This window comes from Talpa europaea (assembly GCF_964194135.1).
Source record: "Talpa europaea genome assembly, chromosome: 4".
NCBI classification, from domain to species: domain Eukaryota; kingdom Metazoa; phylum Chordata; class Mammalia; order Eulipotyphla; family Talpidae; genus Talpa; species Talpa europaea.
This window is the reverse complement of record NC_140070.1, coordinates 114,300,336-114,322,506: the sequence shown is the minus strand read 5'-3', so window position 1 is coordinate 114,322,506 and position 22,171 is coordinate 114,300,336. Positions and strand designations below refer to the sequence as shown.

The 22,171-nt window shown below is 39.8% G+C and overlaps 1 protein-coding gene across 1 annotated transcript; it reads left to right on the top strand.

Annotated features, from left to right (window-relative positions):
- Nucleotides 1–1,507: 1,507 nt before the first annotated feature.
- Nucleotides 1,508–21,501, top strand: LOC311170329 (kininogen-1-like; the record flags this gene model as incomplete). Its single annotated transcript, XM_084232705.1, is given in 13 exon segments — nucleotides 1,508–1,702; nucleotides 3,823–3,933; nucleotides 4,909–4,990; nucleotides 9,591–9,763; nucleotides 11,098–11,205; nucleotides 16,096–16,180; nucleotides 17,084–17,217; nucleotides 19,024–19,131; nucleotides 19,248–19,334; nucleotides 20,751–20,891; nucleotides 20,893–21,383; nucleotides 21,385–21,437; nucleotides 21,440–21,501. Coding segments are annotated over 13 exon segments (1,830 nt in total).
- Between the last annotated feature and the right edge of the window lie 670 nt (nucleotides 21,502–22,171).

Here is a 22,171-nt window from a genome sequence, read left to right as displayed (position 1 = left end):
CGGGGAGGCCCTGACTACTATTTCTTATGGCTATATATGACATCTTCTTGATCTACTCATCTATTTTGGGGCACTTAAGTTGTCTTCATATTTGGATATTATAAAAAGTGCTGCCATGATATTGAAAGTCATTTGCACATTTGTAGGGTTAATGATTGTCAAGCTTTTCCGCCCTCCCGCCATTAGGATTGATGATGGATCTCTGAGGTCCTGAATGCATGCCTGATGGCGGACACCTGGAGTGGGGTGTGGTCATTCTGAGAAAATACATTATTAAGGAAATGAATATAATAAAGATTCCAGCAGAACTTCCAGCCCAAGTGCAATGAACACTCCAATGCAAGCATAATCAGCAAGTTTGCTTACTTACAGCTCCTTCCCTTTCAAGATTCATGCCCAGGGTCTCAGCACTCTTATCTGCAAGGTCGGACAGCAGCCAAGCTGGTCTCTATCCAAGGCCATCCATGAATACCTGCATCTTTTCCCCCTTGTATTGCCCCCCTTGTCTGGGGACTTTGCTGCAAATGGTTGTGCCTGCTGAAAAACGATGTTATCAATGTAACAGATATGGACACAGTTGTGTATAAAAGAAACTCTTGGTCTTTAAACGGGTGCTCAGACCTTACAGGGCTACACAAGTGTGGGACCTCATGCCTGAGTAATAAAGCTTCTCCTGATCTCACCATTCCTGAAGTACTTCTTGTTCCTCCTCTGCCTGGGTAAAAGGCTAGAATTTATTTCTATAACAGGCAGACATGGGTGGGTACACCAGGGCTGAGATGGAGCTTCTAAGGGTGGTGTCGCAGAATGGAACAGAACCAGAAGGAGAACAGGCGAGAGAGCAGAATAAAAGAGAAGAAGAAAAGAGAGAACAAGACCACAAGAGAACCCAGGAGAGTCCAGGAAGAGTGAGGATTTGCCGGGGGCTGGGAGGCGTGCCAGCCTTCTGGCCCCCCAGTACCCCTGCCTGCCGTGTACCTGGTAAATGACAATAAAAGCCTGAAAAGCCACCGAGGGCTCCAGGACTCTCCATTACCAGTCTGCACAGGGATTACAGAGATCCTGCACCATGCCTTCCTGCCATTACAACATTGTCCTCAGTATTGCATTGTTGCCATATGTAGTGACCTTGTAAATAACTTTGAGAAAGTTCCATGGAGATGGCAGAGATGCTTAGGGTTTTTTCTTCCTCCTTTATTAGATTCTGCTCTGATCTGCTATATAAATTTTTGTAATTACCTGAAACATGGCCTACGCTCCCATACACCTCCCAAATGCAAACAAGCAGGTCAACAACCCCAGTGTTGTAATACTTGGACAGCACAACAGAGAGTCATTTGTCCTTTTGGAATAGGGCAAATAGTGTATGAGGGCAGAGATCCAATCAGGGCCCCAGAGCACTGAAGCAGAGGATATAAGAGGATGGAGATAGTTAAAATCAGCATCTAGATTGGCTCCCAGTTTGGGGGGGAACGTTTCTCAGTGCCTGGAAGGAGACTGTTAAATCATGAGATTAATTACCATCCTTTTCCTCTGCTCCAGGCTGCTATCAAGTTTGAGCCAGGAGTCCTTCTCACAGGAAATTGGCTGTGATGATGAGGATGTATTTAAGGCTGTGGATGCTGCGCTGAAGGAATATAATGATGAAAACCAAAGTGGCAACCAGTTTGTATTGTACCGTATAAGTAATATCGTCAAGATGGTGAGTATGCTATGAAACCTTGACAGAATTTGGAATATGCTTTCACTTGGAGCCCAGGCACCCTTCCCTCTCCCTCCCCCCCCACCACAAACCAGCAAAGAACTGATAACTTAAATATATATAATTTTTATTTGTCAATTATACCTTGATAAAGGGGCAGGGGAGATGGAGTTAGATTCTAAGCCATTAGTATCTACCTTGAAGCTATTGGCTTGAATGTGTCAAGAGTAACAGCTATATTCTGAGTGGTTTTTAATATTTTTAGTCACTGATTAATATAGGCAGGACAAACTCTGACAATATATTTGATTTCAGAAATGTTCTGGTGTAGGTGGGAGGAAGGGTGTGTGTGTGGGGTGTGTGTGTGTGTGTGTGTGTGTGTGTGTGAAGGAATTCACCAGAGACTATGTAGAAAATGGAACAGCCAGATTTATTGAACTACACTGCTAAGAGAAGCTGTGGGTGAGACAGAAGGGGTCTGGTACACAGATTGAGGGTCTCAAGGCTCTGTGTATACTCCTGGCGTCATTGCCTGGGTACAATGACTAGTCTTGGGTGTGACCTGATTGATGATCCAAATTGGCATAGGAGAGCATAAGCTCTTTGGATCATCACCTTAATGTCCAGGTTCCCATGGCAGTTTTATGGACTCCCTCTAGCCATTCAAGCCTCCCAGACTTGCCTGCTGGGCAAATGGGAGCTTGGGATTTAAATTAGCAATTATACCATGACAAGAAATACAACTCTCTCAATAGTTTGTTTAAATGAATTTCACTGTTAAACACTGTGTCTCTGTGATAGCTGTTCAATTGTTTACTTTGGTGAAAAATAAAATCAGTCATTTGACATGAGGATTAAGACAAAAGCCCAAGAGAACGGTTTTTTCTGAAAATGAAATGGAGTCATGTGGTTCCATAATCTAGAGTCCTCAGGCAGGAGTTCTGCTTCCAGGTCTATCCAGTGTGTTGGTGGCGTCTTCATTGGCTGCCATGGCAGATGTCAACTTTCATTCAAAAATATCTGTAGAATCACTTATCTCTCCTTTCCAGTGTGACCACCACCCACATTGAAATCTGAGACCTGGAGTGGACCTCAGAGAGGGCCTGTCTGACTCCAGCCCCTCCAGGTGCTAAGGTTATGACCCACCAGGCTCTGAGAGAATGGCCCCTGGGTGTCAGGATCCCAGGACCCTCGGCCTCTGCTTCTCCTGGTGGCAAGGCTGCCTCCTCCTGCCAGAATGCTGGCCTCCTGGCTCTCACCTGCAAAGTGGGGGGCTGGACAACACCACCTCTCAGCTCCTGCATGCCAGGATTGTGCATTTGAAAGCTCGTCCAATTCACCACCTTTGCAATTTAGAAGTTTTATTTCCCATTACGACGTGATTGAAATATTGACAGTAAACAAAAAACATACTAAACTCACCTCCAATTAATTCATCCTACTCTCCAGAAATGACTGTTATCATTTTGCTCAAAAGTGAAAAAACACCCTTTAATTTGTTGGTTATCTAACTATAAAACTAATATATTTTTGTTTAAAAAACACCTTGACAATTCAGGAATTTTTTTTAAGGTTTAGAGTAGCATTATAATTTATTTTTTTTAATTGTTTGAATTTTATATTCCCCATACAATTGCACCCAGGAATGTTTGCTTTAAAGAAGAAAGTGAAAGACAGCTGTATTCCTACCACTGAAAGACAAACATTATAACAATTTTGTTGTACAACTTTTCAGACATTAAAAAATCATATGTCTACATATAAATTGATTTCTACAAATATGATCTAATGCTACAGATACTACGTTGTAACTTAAATATATATATGTGTGTGTGTGTGTGTGTGTGTGTGTGTGTGTATTTACCTGGCAAATAATTGCTCCATTTATTGAATGAATAAATTAACTTTGTTATACATACATGTGTATGTACATACATACATGTAAATACAAAAAGAATATTTGTCCAAGTCAATATATGAAACTTTTGGCACTTTTAATGTATGTTGGCCCCAATTTAATCAAACAAATATCAAACATTCATAACCACACCAGATCACACTCAAATGATTCACTGTGCGTCAATGATGGACCTTAGGTATCTTTGTTTGCTTTTTCTCAGGGTGGCATAGATCCATTTTATTCCTTCAAGTACCAAGTCAAGGAGGGTGATTGTCCTGTTCAAAGTGGCAAATCCTGGCAGGACTGTGACTACAAACAATCTGCAGATGCTGTAAGTGTGTCAGCTATTTCCAAGCCTCTGGTTTTCTGTGTCAAGACTACCAGAAATTTATTCTGGTGCTAGGATGAGAAATATTGTGAGTCTGTTTCTGAGGTTGCCCATGAACCATCAAATGTACAGAAAAGTCCCATGCTTGATGTCTGTGTTGTCACATAGACAAAAGGGCAGGGAGAGGCCATTGGTTAGACATGAGGAAAGTCCCCCTTGAGAAGGCAATTCTGCTAACCCACTGGGACACTTGGACAGGCTCAGAGACATCAGAGCCCTTGCCTGAAGGTCAAGGGCTGGTGAGAGGGGAGTGGGGCCCTTCCCTTCACAGGCCTAAGCCAGAAACTCTCTGCCTCCAGCTAGCTGACCATTCTGAACTGGCTCCTCCCCTGTAACAGGAGAGCTCACAGGGACCCCATGGATGGGGGAAGGAGGCAAGGAGACACCTCCTCAAAGGCCTTTGCCTGGCAAGGGCTTGCCACTCCACAGCTGGTTTTTTTGCCTCAGTTCAGGGAGATTGTAGATGGGATCTTCTCAGCAACAAGCTAGTGTTTTCACTGTTATTGCATTCACTTATTCAGTGTGAAACATGGGCATCTTCTATGCAGTTTGAACATGGAAACTGAAAAGTGCATCAAGAGGAGAGTTAACAGTTTGGTTCTAAGGCATTGTGTACATCTTGGTAAAAAAAAAAAAAAAAAAAAAAAAAGTAGTATTTCCAGGCCTCAAATCAAAGACTGAGATTTAAAGTCTCACCATTTATAGTGCCTCTCCTCCAAGCTGCCATGAATCTCAGTGGTTGGAAAAAAAATGATCATTCCGTTATACAAACATTCATTTTTTTGCCTCAGAATTCTATTAGGAAAAATCTTGATAAGCCTTTTTTTTTTTTAAGATGAAACTGTATTTAGTGCTGCTAGGTGGATGCCTCCATCTGAAAGATTGAGATAAATGGTGTCTTTTATAAATTTTTTTTAGGCCACAGGAGAATGCACAGCCATCGTGGCAAAAAATAATAGGACATTCACCGTAGCTACCCAGACCTGCCAGATCACTCCAGGTAACGGATATATCTGGTGGGGCTGCCCTGGGGGGACAATCATTCATTTCTGTGTGCCTGGAGTGCAGCCTGGACAGAGCCCCGTCCTGCAGGGTGGGCAGCAGGAGCTGTGCCATTTGTAGCCTCAGGGAGAGTGGGGTGGGTGCAGCCCCACACCCTGATCTGGGCCCAGGCTGCTTCCAGTCACCACCTCAGGGCTTCCCCCACCCTCTCCCTGCAGGGCTGCACTATATGGATGTGCAGTGGGGTGTCCTGCCTTCAGTTGTAGGCCCCTTCCCAGAGAGTAAATAACAGAGGCCTTGAGATCAGATCTAGTCTGCAATCTTACAAAGTTCTTTACCTTCTTGGCTTTCCTTTTCTTTATGTATTCAATATAAAGGTGGATAACAGTAATTCAGCTGCCCAGGATGCTAATTTTTAAAAATTTATTTATTTTCTTACATTGTTGTTAATATTTGTACAGTGTTTTCTTTCTCCCTCAGATGTAGACCCCCTAGTTCTTCCCTCCCCTGTTTTGACCCCCTGTCTTTCCCCCTCCCCTGCTCCATCCCTCAGATCTATGGTCAGCTTCCACCTTTCATCTTTTTTCTGACCTTTTGTTTGGTCTCTATATTCCACCTATAATGAAACCATCCAATATTTACCTTTTCCTTCTACTTATTTTCCTTAGTATAATCCTTTCCCGCTTCAACTATGTTGCTGCAAATGGCATGAATATAACTTTTTTGATGGCAAAGTGGTATTCCAGTGTGTGTGTGTGTGTGTGTGTGTGTGTGTGTGTGTGTGTGTGTGTGTTATGTATCTCATCATATCTTGATCCAATCATGTGTTTTGGGACATTTAGGTTGTTTCAATATTTTGGGCATGTAAATATTTCTGCAATAAACATAAAAATGCAGGTTTCCCTTTGAATTAGTGTTTCTGTGTCCTTTGGGTAGATTCCTAGGAGAGGAACCAGTGGGTCATATGGTAGATCCATTTTTAGTGTCTTGAGGAAACTCCATACCTTTTCCATAGTGGCCAGATGAGTTTGCATTCCCAGTAGCAGTGTAGGAGGGTTCCTTTATCACCACAACCTCACCAGCATCAGTTATTTCTGGTTTTCTTTGTTTGTTTGTTTTTTTGGTTTGTTTTTAAATATGGGCCTTTCTCACAAATGTGACATGGTATCTCATCGTGGTTTTGATTTGCATATCCCTAAGGTCATGAGGGGTATTGAACATTTCATATGCCTTTTGGACTTCTGTGGTTCTTCTCTGAGAAGTGTGTTTTTGATTCTTCTAGACTTTCTTGGATTGGGTTACTTGCTTTGAGTTTGTTGAGTTGTGCAAGCACTTGCAGATTTTTTATCTTGTTCCTTTCCTCAGTTGTATGAAGTGCAAATATTTTCTCCCATTCAGCAGAGTGTTCATTTTGGTTGCTGTCTCTTTTTAGTTTGATGTAGTTCCAGCAGTTTATCTTCCTTGTTTTTCTTGCTTGTGGGGAAGGGTGCTCAAAAGTATTTCTGAGTTTTATGTCATGGAGAGTTTTGCCTAAGTTTTCTTCTATACATTTTATGGTTTTAGGTCTTACATGCAAGTCTTTTACCCATTTTGAGTGATTTTTTATGTATGGTAAAAGAAAGTAGTCTAGATTCATTCTTTTGCATGTGGCAGCCGAGTTTTCCCCGCACTGTTTATTGAAGAGACATTCTTTGTTCCCAGGTATAGTCTTTGCTCCCTTGTCTTAGGTTAGTTGACTGTTTTCTATTTCTTTTTTATTCAGCCCTGGGTGATTGTATAATTGTAAGAATTTGTCTATTTCATCTAGATTGTTGAACTTGTTTACATATAAGTGTTCATAGCAATCTCTAATTATCCTTTAGATTTTTGCTGTGTCTGTTGTAATTTCTCCTCTTTCATGTATGACCCTATTTATTTTAGTTTTCTCCTTCTTTTTCTTTGTGGACCTGGTTAGAGGTTTGTCTATTTTATTTTTTCAAATAACCGGCTTTTGGTTTCATTGATCTTTTGGATTATCTTTTTAATTTCTATTCATCTATTTCTACTTTGATTTTATTATTTCTTCTACTGTGTTTGGCTTTTTTGTGTTGTTGCTCTTGTTGCTCTAAATTTTTCTAGTTCCTTAACATGGGAGATTAGGTTGTTTTTAGGGTTCTCTCCTTTTTCTTGATGTGGGCCTGTATTGCTTTATATTTTCCTCTTACTACTACTTTTGTGTGTGTCCCATATATTCTGGAAGGTTGTATCCTCCTTTTCACTTGTCTCTAGGTAATTTTTCATATCTTCTTTGATTTCCTCATTAACCAGCAGTCTTTCAGTAGAACGTTGTTCAGTCTCCTCATTTTGGGGGATCATCTTGCTTTCTTTTCATAGTAGATTTTTAGTTTAATACCTCTATGGTCAGAGAAGACACTTAGTAAGATTTTAATCTTCATGTTCTTGTTGATGTTTGTCTTGTGATCCAGTGTGTGGTCTATCCTGGAGAATGATTCATGTGCACTTGAGAAAAATATGTATTCAGATTTTGGAGGGTGCAGTGTTCTATTGATGACTGTTAGGCCCATGTGGTCTAGATCTTGGTTTAGTGCAATTGTGTCCATATTTATTTTCCATCTTGTTGATCTGTCCAGTACTGAGAGTGGGGTTTGAAGTCTCCTACCACATGTGTATTGTGTCCAAAGGCTGTTTTCAGAGATGATAGTAATTATCTAATGTATTTTGGTGCTCCTTCATTTGGTGAATATAAATTGATTAGTTTTACAACTTCCTGGTGTACTGTCCCCTTGACTATTATGTAGTGTCCATCTATGTCTCTTGTCACCTATTTTAGCTGGATGTCTGTTTTATCTCATAAAAGTTTGGCTACCTTTGCCTTCCTTTGGGTGCCATTTGCTTGTAGAATTGTTTCCAAGCCTTTACTTTCAATCTATGGTTTTCTCTGGAACTTAGGTGTGTTTCCTGGGGGCAGCAGAAGGTTGGATTCTGTTTTCTAATCTAACCTTCCACTCTGTGTATTTATATTGGTGAATTTAGTCCATTAATGCTTAAGGTGAGTATTTCTATGTGGAAATCTGTGACTGTTATTCTGTTCATCATTTTGCAGTTCTCTCAATTCCTTGTTCAGTTTTTCATATTCATTCCTCTGTTGGGTTAGATCCAAAAGCTCCTTGTAATTTACTTGCAGTGGGGAGTTAGGAGTAATGAATCCCTGAAGAATTTGTTTGTCTGGTGGCACAAGGGGTTAAGCGTCTGCACTATGAAGCTATCAGCAGCCACTGCAGTAAACAAAAAAAAAATGTATTGTTAGGCCATGTCATCATTACCTGAATGTCACAGACTATACTGACACAAACCTAGATGGTTTAGCATATTTCATACCTAGGTTATACTCATGACCTATTGGGACCACTGTCATTTATGCCATCCATGCTGTTGCCGACCAAGACAAGGCTAGGGTAATGACGACATGGCCTAACAATACATTTCTTTTTTTTTTTAAATATTTATTTATGCATACAAGAATTGGGGTACAGGCCAGAGGTATAGGGGGTGAGAAGATTCAACAGAGACAGAGTGGGGAACAGAACAGGCAGATTAACTGAAATACACTGCTGAGGGGAGCCGCGGGCAAGACAGGAGAGGTTTGCTGTGTCATGTGGGTTAACTCCCTGGCCGGGGATCGAACTTGTGCTGCAGTGACTGCCGATAACTTCATAGTGTAGATGCTTAACCCCTTGCACCACCAGGGAGGCCCCCTAACAATCCATTTCTCAGAACAATATCACCATTGTTGAACAACACATATCACCAGTGTGCCACCCACTTCTCAACAGCAAAGGATGCTCCCAACTGCTCAGACCACATGTCATGCCTCCCTGCTTCCACTTTAAGCTCAGGTAAAACGTATGTACCCCACACCCCACACTGCTGTCCCTGTCATCCTGCTGTCTCAGGAGCTATCTGCTCCTCCTCCTCAGGCCTCGTGCCTCAGGTTAGCCAGCTAACTGGCTTTACCCTTCTTGTCTCAGGCCTCATCATCTCAGGAGTCTCCCCTCTGCTCACTCTGGGCTCTTGCCTTTCTAAAGTCTTGCAAAATTATATTGAAATGATCCATCTACAGTTCTGTCTCTCACACTGGACTTGGCCCAACCTTTGGCAACAACTATTACTAAAGAATTGATGAATCCAAGTGAGCCCACCAGCACCGGGCAAGTTGTGTTTAGTGGATTGGATTGTTACAAAATGTGTTGTACCCCAAGCCAGGCTTCAAAGACCTTTAATAAACATTGAAAAAAAATCTGCAATGTTTTAATTTCTTATAAAGGATAAATTCATGTATTCTATAGTTAAAGAACTTTAAAATAAATGTAAAATAGTTTTGCACAATTCTGTACTATAAGAAGTTCTAAGAGAATGGCAATTTTTTTCATCTCTGACTAAGAAGCAGATTAGTGTTTTCTTCTTATAATTCATACTTAGCTTTAATGTAAAGTTTGTTTTTCAGGACCTTCTAGATTATCTGACTTATTTAGGGCAATGTATTTTAATGCTGCTTTCTCTCATTAATATTGTCTCTTATTTTGCCTCTCTTTGTCAAGTGGGGGGACCTGCACTGATTTCCCAGCACACCTGCCCTGGTTGCATGTACCCCATATCAACAGAGGACTCCAGTGTGAAAGAAATCTTGAAGCATGCTATTTCACACTTTAACAACCACAGTGCTCATTCTCACCTCTTTGATCTTGGAAAAGCAAAACATGCTTATAAACAGGTTTGTTCTTTTATTTTGCACATTGTTAAAATTTGTTAGATTTTTATGCTTAGGATTTCATCAACTGAAGCAAACTGTTGACTGAAAAAATACTGGATTCCACAACTGGAGGGAGGCTCTTCTATGTCCTCCTGTGACTAACACAGGCAGCAAACATCTTCTGCTTAGGTCAAAGTGACCAGGAAACTGCAACATGTAAGGCTCCAAGGTGACTTAGGCTCCCTGCTTGGAGATTTGTTTGGAATGAAAGGGTGGTCAGCATTAGAAGTTCTTTCTAGAGCTGGTAAAAGAAGTCATTCTGGCCTAAAGGTTTTAAGAAAACTCTAACACCATGGGGCCTCCCTGGTGGTGCAAGGGCTTAAGACACAACACTATGAAGCTATCCACGGCTACTGCAGCACAAGTTCAATCCCGGCCAGGGAGGTGACCCAAATGGCACAGCAGACCTCTCCTGACTTGCTCGCTGCTCCCCTCAGCAGTGTATTTCATTCAGTCTGCCTATTCTGTTCCCCACTCTGTCTCTGGTGAATCCTCTCACCCCCTGTACCTCTGGCCTGCACCCCAGTTCTTGTACGTATAAATAAATATTTAAAAAACAACAACAACAAAAAAAAAAGCCCGCCTCTAACTCCACCTAGCTATCAAGAGACAAACATGGCTTCAGAATATTAAATTGTACCTAAAAAAAGTTGGCATTGCTTTCTGGGCACCCTCTAAATTAGTTTTTGTATTTCTGGAGGTTGGCGTGCAAGCAAATATCTATAGAACATGCTTTCATTGCCTCAGATCACTAAGCCTTGGCTGACAATTGGCTGGATCCCTTGTAGTTCAACTTTTAATCATGACGACTCAGCTTTGGCTGGCAACATTCCCTGCTTTTGCTCCGCCTTCCAACTTGCCTTCCTGAAGGATACACAACTGACTCAATTGTGTCTATGTCCAGTTATGACAGCAGGACTGGCCCACATTAAAGCAAGAGAAATGTTATTGCCAGCTAGTCCGAGGAACTGAGGACCCAAAGGTTACTTGAGCTCCAAGTTTTCTTAATCTGCCCAGTACAGCATTGTTAATAATTCACAAAATGCAATAGAAAATATTTTTCTGCATCCTGGCAGAGTCTTCCATAGTAACTCCAACTATATACTGCTTTTCATTTTCAGATGTATACACATGTTTATGAATGTGTGTGTGTATTGTGATAGGGTTGTGTGAATCATAAAATGTTTAATATTTACTTAGTAACAACTTTTGTCTATCAATAATTACAATTGATACTTCTTGGGTGTTTATCATATCCCAGGCAGTATCCTAAGCCCCTCTGAAAATTTTTTCAGGTGGTAGCTGGATGGAACTTTGATGTTTCCTACTCAATTCTGCAAACAAATTGTTCCAAGGCAGACTTTCCATTATTAACTCCAGACTGCCAGATCCTTTCCAATGGCGTAAGTAAGCAACAAACTAATTATCTTCTTAGCATTTTATGTCCAGGTGTTTTGGTGTGGGAACTCTCCAGCTGTGTTAGAACTGTGTTAGAACTCTGCCAATAAAATGTTAGATGACACTCACATTCCCTTGGGAAAGCTCACGTCATTGGTCTCTATGCCCTTACCTATGTGGTCAAAGAATCTGCACATCAGCAAAAAGCACTTACAGAGATAACCAGGGACTGAGAATAGCGTGAGACAATGTGATGTCATTGTCAAGTTTGTCTTTCCCCATCTTCACACCTTCCTCCCTCCTTTCCTTCCCCACTTGCTCTGTCCCTCTGTATCTGACATGGCTAAGGCCTAACCCTCCCTGGAGTATTTGCATTTTAACAGAAGACTGTGCTTTAAGCAAAGGGTTGCTGCAAGTCTTTTAACCTGGTAATTCTACTTCTAAATTCCCTTATATGAAAAAGAGAGAGAGATCTGTACTGCAAGATGTTAATTTCAGTGTTATTATTGTTAGGAAAACATTGGAAATAAATTCCTTCAACATTATGGAATGCCTAAGTATATGACAGTATATCCATACAATAGAAGATGGTCCCACCATCAAAAATTAAGTTTTATGGTTGATTAATTAATAAAAAAATTAAGTTTTGTGACATAATAAAATGGCTATAAGTAAACAAAAAACTGTATACAAAAATATATAGTCATTCAATTATATAAAGTAAACTGAGCTAAATCTGAATAATTTGAAAAATAGCATTCATATTATAAAGGGATCAGTGCTTTATTGTATGTCCTCAGTTATTTACACTTTAGTTTTCATTACAATACTACTGACTCACAAATAGTTTTGTTTATAAGTCACCAAATCTATGGATATTTTCCTTCTAAATTCTTCCACCATTTGTTCTGCAGTTAATTTAGTTTTCTTTCTATTTGTCAAAGTTTTCAGAAATAGTTTTAAATTTAATGTGGAATTAATTTTGTTTGAGGGAACCAACTGATTTTTCCCAAGAGAATACCAGATAGCTCAGCATTCTTCCCTTCCACGCACATTTTGAGATGACATTTCTCCCGTAGTGGTTTCATGTGAAAGCTCTGTCCTCTATTTTTGTTCCAAGGCCATCATTTGTTCACAGCCAGAGCTTCAAAGTAAATTTAAATATATGACTTATGGGTCTGGTATTTATATCTCCAAAACCAATCTTTCTTGTGACCTAATGTAAAGGTGATTTAAATTATTTTGTGCCCTAGCTATAAAAGTATTATAAATTGTATATTATATGAAAGTGCCATTTAAATAAATGTTTATTATCTTATTCAACTCTTTTATAACCGTATTTTTTATCATTGGCCTTCCTTCATTAATAGCATATATAAAATTCTCCTACCGCAATTATTTTTATCCATTTCAACTCACAAAGTTTATAGTTTCTACTTTATTTTGATTCCATACTTCTGGACTGTCTCTTTTAAAATAATAAATTAATCTTTTCACTACTTTCATGAAATTTTTGCTACCTTGAATTTTATTATTCCCAGTATTAATAGTACTCTGCTCCTTTTTTGTTTGTATTTGCTTTAAGTTTCCTTTATCCTAGTATAAGATATTATTCTTTAAGATATTCTTTTTTAATATCATAGCTTTTATTTTATTGGTTTACAAATGGTTTGCATAGTTACAATTTGGGGAGTACCAGTTGACATGTCCCTAGGTGCACATGCCTCACTCACCTGCCGCAAAGTTTCCAGTCCCATGTCTGACCCCCTTCCTGTCCCTCAACCCATCACTTCTCCACTCCTGCTCCAGTAGCCAGTACATTTTTCACAGAGCCTAAGAATGATGTTGTTGTGCTTCATCATTTTTTTTTCTGTATCTACATTCTGCAAGTGAATGAAACCATCTTTCACTTTCTGACTTATTACACTTTGCACAATCACCTCAAGATCCATCCATTTTGTACCAAAAGGAACTCTCACGGATCATTTCCTTTTTTTTTTCCCCATTTTTTTTATTTTAACATTTATCATTTTTTACATTTTTTATACAATATTTGCTTCCCCCCACCCCCTCAGTGGGGAGTCCCCATAGAATTTCCTTCCCCAAGGCACCCATTCACCATCACCACAGTCCCCTGTGCTCCTCCCTCCCTCCCTCTCACCCCTCTCCCTCCTCCTCCCAGGCAAGATGTCTCTGGTTTATAATTGTCTATTTTTGCTTTGTTGTGTTTTGTACTCTTGTTATTATTTTTTTTACACTGATGTCTTATTTGGTTCCCCTATATTCCTGTTATAAGTGAAACCATCCGATATTTTTCTTTTTCCTTCTGGCTTATTTCACTGAGCATAATTCCTTCTAGCTCCATCCACGTTGCTGCGAATAGCATGCGTTTATCTTTTTTGATTGCTGAATAATAGTCCATTGTGTATATATATATATAACATCTTCTTGATCCAGTCATCTATTTTTGGGCATTTGGGTTGTTTCCAGGTTTTACCTATTGTAAATAGTGCTGCAATAAACATAGGTGCTGGAGACCAGCTCCAGGTAGATGTCGTGTCAGGGATCTCAGAAAGGAGAGGACGGCTTCATTGAGATTTTCTGAAATTTTTGGAGGGCTGAGGGGAAGTGGAATGAGGTAGTAACTGACACTCTCTCTAGTGCAAATATCTCCTGCTGGGGGTCTCAGGGGGTCTTTATTTATACCTTAAGGCAAGCAGTGGGATTACATCAGCATAAGCATTGAAGCAGAGCAAAGACAATCAATGCATATTTTCTCATGAACATGTAGCAGACTTCCTTGGTCTCATACCAAAAGGGCATTTCTTTGGTTACCTCAAAAAACATCAGGAACAATTAGTTTCCTAGGTACAGCTAATTTTCTAACATGATCAATTATATAAGACAGCACAACATTTGGCAACGATTAAGCATTCTATTGAATTTTCCTAGTTTCCTAGTGGGCGTAAAAGTTCTATTCTATACTCTATTACTAAAAATCAAATTATCTCCTCAGCACTGAATTACTTCAAAGTGGACTAAAGCAACTCATCAAATCCATGTTAGTTCTACTGAAGTCTAACTCTTAACTAGAGATTCCTAACCTCCACAGGGCCTGCAAACTATTGACCTTTTGCATACACCAGGAAATGTACTGCTGCACAAATGAGTACCCCCTGTGTTAGGCTAAGGTTTCCAAGCACAGCTGGTTCAGGGCGGCTTGTTTCCATAGTTCTCAGGGCCAAAACATTTCTTTCCTAACTATACCTTTAGCAGTTTGTACTTTCTTTGATACTGATTCAAGTGTAAGAAGAATAAATCAATTAACGTCTAGGTCCAAATTGGGTTTTCACAAGCCAATTAATAACTAACTTACTTGAACATTAACCAAGAACAAAGAGGAGAGCATTAGCAGGCATTGCCATGGAGACTCCCTAGTTCAGATCTTCTTGGGAAGTGCAAGAACTCCCTTCTTCTGGGAAGTACAATTTTCCCTCTTCTGGGGAGCACAAGGACTCCCCTCTTCTCTGGGATCTCCCCCAATGCCCTGACCTTGTCAAGAGACAGCATGGGTAGCGCAGCCTGCCGCACATAGGTGTACAGGTGCTCTTTTGAATCGCTGTTTTTGTGTCCTTTGGGTAGGTCCCTAGGAGTGGAATTGCCGGATCCTATGGTAGCTCCATTTTTAGTAGACTGAGGAACCTCCAGACAGCTTTCCACAATGGTTGGGCCAGTTTGCACTCCCACCAGCAATGTAGGAGAGTTCCGTTTTCACCGCATCCTCACCAACACTTGTTGTTGCTTGTTTTTTTGATATGTTCCATTCTTACTGGTGTAAGGTGGTATCTCAGTGTGGTTTTGATTTGCATTTCCCTGATTATAAGGGATTTTGAACATTTATTCATATGCCTGTTGGCCATTTGCTTTTCCTCTTTGGAGAAATGTCTTTAAGTTCTGCCCATTTCTTTACTGGATTGTTTATTTTGTTTTTGTTGAGCCATGTGAGTTCTTCATATATCATTGTGATCAGTCACGTATATCATTGTAATCAGTGCAAACATTTTTTCCCAATCAGTGGGTGTCTCTCTGTTTTGGTCCTGAAACCATAAAATATATAGAAGAAAATATAGGTAAAACACTACAAGACATACATCTCAAAAACATCTTTAAAGACTCATCACCCAAAGCAGTGATGGTGAAGGCAAAGATAAACACCTGGGATTATATCAAAGTAAAAAGCTTCTGCACAGCAAAAAAGACATTTTTTTAAAAAGATTTATATTTTTGTTTATTTATTTATACAAGCACTGGGTACAGTCAGAAGCGCGGAAGGGTGAGAGAATTCACCAGAGCCAGAACAGGGAACAGAACAGGCAGACTGGCGAAGTGCAATACTGTGGGGAGCAAAGGGCACCACAGGAGAGGTGTGCACACCATGTGGGACCCTCCCCTGCTGCTGGGGATCAAACCGGCACTGCAGAGGCTGTGGGCAGCTTCGCAGCAGCCCAGCACACAACCTCTGTGCGACCGGGGAGGCCTGTCACAGATCATTTCTATGGTTTGCTACAAGATATTTTTCCTAAAGTTAAACAATTGATTTTTTTTAACTTATCTGAAAGTCTTTGCCTTTCTAAATGAAAATGTTGCCATTCATTTATATGGTTATTATTTCTACATTAGATTTTCCTGACATCTTATTTCATATTTCTATGTATATGTATTGATTATTAGTTTTGATGCAATTACATAACTTTCTTATTCTTCTCGAAAACTAGACTTTTTTTTCCATGCAAAGATTGTAAAGTTAATTTATTAGTAAATTTATTTCACTACTTGTATAAAGTTTCTTAAGAACATTTTTTAACTTATGCTCTTGTGTACTTTTTTAAAACCAGGATATTGGTGAATGCACAGATAAAGCATCCATGGACCTTTCGCAAAGAATTACTTCCCTCATACAGAAGTGTGAGACTTCTCCAGGTATGAGAGAATTCACATTGGTGCTTCAGCAGTGTGTGCTGAGCCACACCACTCTGATCATGTCACAGCAGCTGTGATATGTGCTCCCATCCTATGCCACAAAGTCTGTGTGGCAACAGAGTCTGCTGAGGACACTGTACCTCATCTCAACCCTTCTGACAATACTGAACCCCACCTCTGCCCAGCTGTGTGGCAACAGGTGGAACTGAGAGTGCTCACCCAGGGGTCCATAAGGGATATTGTGCCACAAGGGGAACTTTCTGTCTCTGAGCCTGCTGGGCCTCCTTGTTACGAGATATCCGTAAGCCCTATGATATTCAGTTAGGTAAAGCTGACCACATTTTTAACTGCTCAGAATAAAATCCTCTCAATTAAAGTTTTTTTTTCCCTCTCTCTCCATGTTATAATCAGGAAAATGGTTGAGTTTATGATCAAGTCAGTATTTCTATACCAAGAGCTGGCTTTTATCCCACCAGCAAGATAGTTGTATGGACTCCACAGTAAGTAGCATTCCTGAAGCTGCCAGCTCACCAGGAACAAAGGACTTAAAACTTTCCCATTAGAGAGTGATCCCGTTAAGTTAAGAATTGCCTTTGACAATCTCCAACAAAAATATGTAAGTTATGAAAAGCACACCATTTTGGTTGAGGCATTAAGACCTTCTGATTGGCTGATTCCCTAAATACCCTGGGCTCAGAGGAGAGAAATAAGAGGAAAAGCAGCAGGCAAAGGCCAGAAAGTCAGCCTCCACCTACTCACCCCTTGGGCAGCCACACCACCCTCTGTAAATGGATACTGGATCATGAATGAGAAAGTTGCAAGGCTAGATTGCTCCTTCTGTGTATATACTTACTTAAAACCTGATTCTTTCAGCGCTGAATTTTCCTCCCTTGACGTGTAAAGGCTGTCCCAGAGAGATCTCTGCCAACAGCCCAGAATTGAAAAAGGTTCTGAATCTTTCCATCAAAAAGCTGAACGCAGAAAATAATGAAACTTTCTATTTCAAGATTGACAATGTGAAAAAAGCCACAGTCCAGGTCTGTTAATTATGCTACAAATGAAGTTAATATTGCAGTGTGCAAATTGCTTACTAATTGTGTGAAGATCTTGATTCTGGATTGGGAAATAATAGAGCTGATGAATGAAATTTGAAAGATTTGAAGTTCACATCATAACATTACTGCAAGCTTGGTGTGTGATCCTGAATAAGTGACTCTCCATTTTCTATCTGTAAAGTCTGTGGTGATGATCAAATAAGGGGATGTGTGGTCATTACTTCTTAAACTCTCAAGTGCTATATAAATACTAGTAGCTGTTACATGATTAATCAAATTCAGGGCTAGAAAAAGGAAGACTTATTTTATGCCTTTCTAGATTCGTCTCTCATTGTAACATACTTAGCACCCTGAGCTGAGTCACAACAGTGAGTTGTTATTACCTAGACTCTTCACATTTTCATATCCATGTCATTTTTCTCCAATCTCCCTGTCTGGGGTAACCTCTGGGATGTCCTCTGTCTTCCACACCTGTCAGCAGAGGATAAGGAGAGCCCTGGTCTGGGGCTCAGGACACCCAGCTCTATCAGTTATCTAACCACTCACGTCCTGGATGCCCCTGGACTGTCCTTCAGGTTCACACAGCCTTAGTCGTCCCATCCGTAGCAGAAGCGGCTGGTTGAGTGGAGCCCAAATCCCTTCCAGCTCCAGCAGCCTAATGTGATGTGGGCAGATTACTATTATAGAACCTCAAAATTGGTTTCCTTAAATACAGGCTTGAAAAAAAGTTATCAAAATAGAACCAGCTGTTAGACCAAACCAACATTATCTTTATCTTTATAATTGGAACAAAAAAATCTTACTAAAAAATTTCATGCTTCTGACTCAGGGTGTCTAAAATTCTAAAATAGGAGTATTTAATCTCTCTCTCTCTCTCTTTCTCTCTCTCTCTCTCTCTCTTTCTCTCTCTCTCTTTCTCTCTCTCTCTGTCTCTCTCTCACACACACACACACAAACTTAAATCCTGCACCAAGTGCTCAATAACTTGGTGTAGAATTGGGTAATATCAGCTAACTTTAAAAAATATAATTTCAAAATATTTTATCGAGTGCCTTTTTCAAGTATGTAAGAGATGGAGGAATACCATTATTAAATGTTGAAAATATCACAATTGTGATTTTGTTGAAATCAGAGTATTTTTAAAACACAATGAGTTTAATTTCTACAATAAATAAATTGTGTGCTTCTTTAAGGCCCTCCAAAAACAGAATAAAAGAACTTGGACCACACATTGCTTGATGGAAAACACCATTGTATAATGATTTAAACTATCACTGGCAATGGAAATAGTTTTCTAATATAAAAAAAAATTGGGGGAGAAGCAAAACTGAAAACCCAAAGAGTTTTCCTAATCATGTCATTTAATTAACATAATATCCATAGTGAGACTAAGTGTTTTTCTGATTCTTTTAGCAAGACAAGTCATGTATAGAGAAAATGTTTTAAGTTTTTTTCCTACTCCTTTTAGATTCCAGTACAACCTGAACCTTGAATTACCCGTGAATTTTGTAGTTGTTGAACAATGAAACTCAGAAAATTATAAACATTACATCCTGCTCTTCTTTTCCCATTAGGAAAAGAAATAGGACCAGCCAATAGTAAAATATTTCACACATGCATATAAGCCAGAAGTTTTGCTGTCAGACATTTGAATGATTTGTTATAGCTCCTAATTAGCATGTAATCAAAATGTCAGTGTTCTCTCTTTTTAGTCCTTAGAGTAGAAGCAGATGTTTGATACAATTTTATTTAAGCTGTATACCTACGTTATGCTAATTAATATTCCAGGTGGTGGCTGGAACGAGCTACAGAATAGAATTCACGGCCAGGGAAACCACATGTTCCAAGGAAAGTAATACAGAGTTCACCAGTAGTTGTGAGACCAAAGAACCAGGGGTAAGCAGTAATGCAATTGTCTACTTATTTCCTGGAAGCTTATTTGATGTTTCAAACTTGGTTAAGTATCTCATGAATTACAGTGTTTTCTCTTTTGGCCTCTGTTTTCTTCATAGCAAGCTCTAATCTGTAATGCTAATGTTTACATGAGACCTTGGATGAACGAAACTACAACGACTGTCAAGTGTGATCCAAACACAGAGGTATGATTCTGTTTATAGTCATCTTGGGTTCATCTTGGCTCATTCGAAAAAGTCATATTTGGGGGTTTAACCTAAACTCTTAATGAAATGAATTGGGTCATTATTTTTTACAAATGGGAAGAAATCTCATGTTTCTCTGTTTACTCTCTTTTGTGGCTGGAAATGAGAACAGCAGTCCTCTTAATATTTCCCACACATTGCCAATGTCCAGGGCGGGATAGATTCTCTCCTCGTACAGTGCAGACCCTGCTGTGGGGTGCTAACATAGCTGCACATCTTCCTGTGGTGCCTGAGGTGAGGCACAGGACTCCACTGCCCTCTGTTTGTAATTAAGCAGCTTGGGAGAATTGCAGATCTCAGCCCCCATGCTGCATCTTCTGAGTCAAAACCTGCATTTTGACACCATCCCCAGGGGATCATACCTATACTCAAGTATAAAAAGCATTATTTTTCATCACTTTTTAATGTTTTTAATAGAATTCTAGGAGGTGAGTAGTATTTCCCCATTCTCAAGACACTAAAAATTAGAAAGATGTGAGCTCCTACAGTAAATAATGACATTACCAAGTGCATCTTCAGTCCTAGGCTCTGGCCTGAGGATTTCAAATACATTTTCCTCCTGAAAACTCTACAAGAAAGATGCTGTTATTGTTAATGTGCAATTGGAAAAAGTGAAGTTAGCGGTGCTTGGATTCAAATCCAGATCAAACCAGACTCCACCCTGGTTGCCACAATGCCCACAACTACAGGGTCCAACTTGTTTGACTCCAAAGACTGTGCTCTTTACACCACTGAACCCTGCCTTAACCACCACACAGGTAGTAACAGTATAAGGATAAATAATCCACAAATCCATATCTTCAATACAAATTGCCTCTTTTTACTTTTTGCTGATTTAGGTTTTTTGCTCTGTGTAGGTTATACATAGTCTAACATAAGCAATATAGTCCAGAGACTGCATGGCAAGCTTGTGGACGTGTTTTGAAGTGTTCACTCCAACAAAGTACTTGTGGATATGTGATACCTATATATTCAACTCATGAAGTCAGTTAGAGCCTTTCAGGATGAAAGCAGTAATTTTGGCAATAGAAATTGTATCAATTAATAATGTGTTGCAGATTTATATAAAAAGAGGCTTGAAAGTTACACTGATATTATATATTTTTTCCAGATGAAATAAAGACTCCCCAGCTTGTTTTAGTATATTATTAAAAACAGTAATTAATGTCGACAAATTAAAGCTAATCAGAAGAGGAAAAGATATTATTCATCCCATACTTTCCAGAATAAAAATATAGTATTTAAAATCTGGCAAAGACATGCACCCTGTAACTGAGTTAACCTTGCCTGTCCCTTCTTTCTTCATTGACAGTGTGGTTTTCAGAGTAACACATTCATCTTAATATTTCTGTTTAGATTATGTTGATGAAAAGGCCTCCAGGTTTTTCACCCTTTCGATTGTTGGTGATGACGGATGAAAGAAAAGAAACAACTGTAAGTTCACCCCACACTTCCATGATACCTGTACAAGATGAAGAACAGTATTCAGGAAAAAAGCCAAGAACACACTTGTGGGCATGGCAGGGCCCATAAAGAACAAATAAAACATGGCTTTGGTCATGGCCATAAACATGAGCATGACCAAGGCCATGGGCACATAAGGGATCATGGCTTTGGTGTTGAACATCAAAGGGGTCATGGCCACGCCCATGGGCATAAACATGAGCATGGTCATGGCCATGGAAAACACAAAAATAAAAACAAAAGCAATGGAAAGCACAAAGGAAGGAAAACAGAGCATTTGGCAATCTCTTCTGAAGATAGCACTACACCCTCTACACAGACACAAGAGAAGACAGAAGGGCCAACGCCCACACCTTCCCTAGCCCAGCCAGGGGTAGCAGTCACCTTTGCTGACTTTCAGGACTCAGATCTCTTTGCAGCATTGATGCCTAATCCATCACCAGCTCCCACGGAGAGTGATGATGATTGGCTCCCTAACATCCAGGTACAACCTGATAGCTTTTCCTTTAGCCTGATATGTGATTTCCAGAAACACTTCTCCCAAATGTCCTGGGTGCCCCTGGAAGCCAGTTAATGGAATGATCCAGCTGTGGAAATGAAAGAACTTCATGATTTTGATCTCTCTGATGCACTCTATAATTAATGCTGCCATGGGTATTTCTTTTGCACTTTATCACCTTCTTCCTCCATTGTCCCAATATCCTGATATGATGCACCAAACCCATAAAATTTCAAACAGCCTAGTGATATTTACAATGGTGACACTTGATCTCTATAGACAACGCAAAACTGAAAGCTAAGTCCTTTCTGAGTTTGCCTCACACATTTTCCTACTGTCACAGAAAATGGACAAATGAATATGCCTTATGGTCTGTTTTCTTTTCTGATAACAAACCTATACCTTAAAAGGAACGTCACTGATTTTGACAATCTAAATAAACTGGCATCTAGTCCCTGACACATGAGAAAATAAAAGAAGTCAAGAGACTGAATGGTGAACTTACTGGGTAAATAATAATAATCTCCAAAAGTCAAAGAAGAACAATTGAAAGAGAGACTGGCCAGAGGGAGGAAAATGGGAAGTCAATGAATTGCCATCTGTTTCTAAAATGACCTATATTATTTTTATTTATTTTATTATTTTATTTTTACATCATTGTTCATTTTTAAACAATATTCCCCCCACGCCCTCATGTGTAGTCCCCATAGAATTTCCTTCACCAATGCAGCCCTTTACCATCACCTCAGTCCCCTGTGCCCCTCCCTCCCGCTGACCCGTCTCCCTCCTCCTCCCTTGCAGGATGTCTCTGATT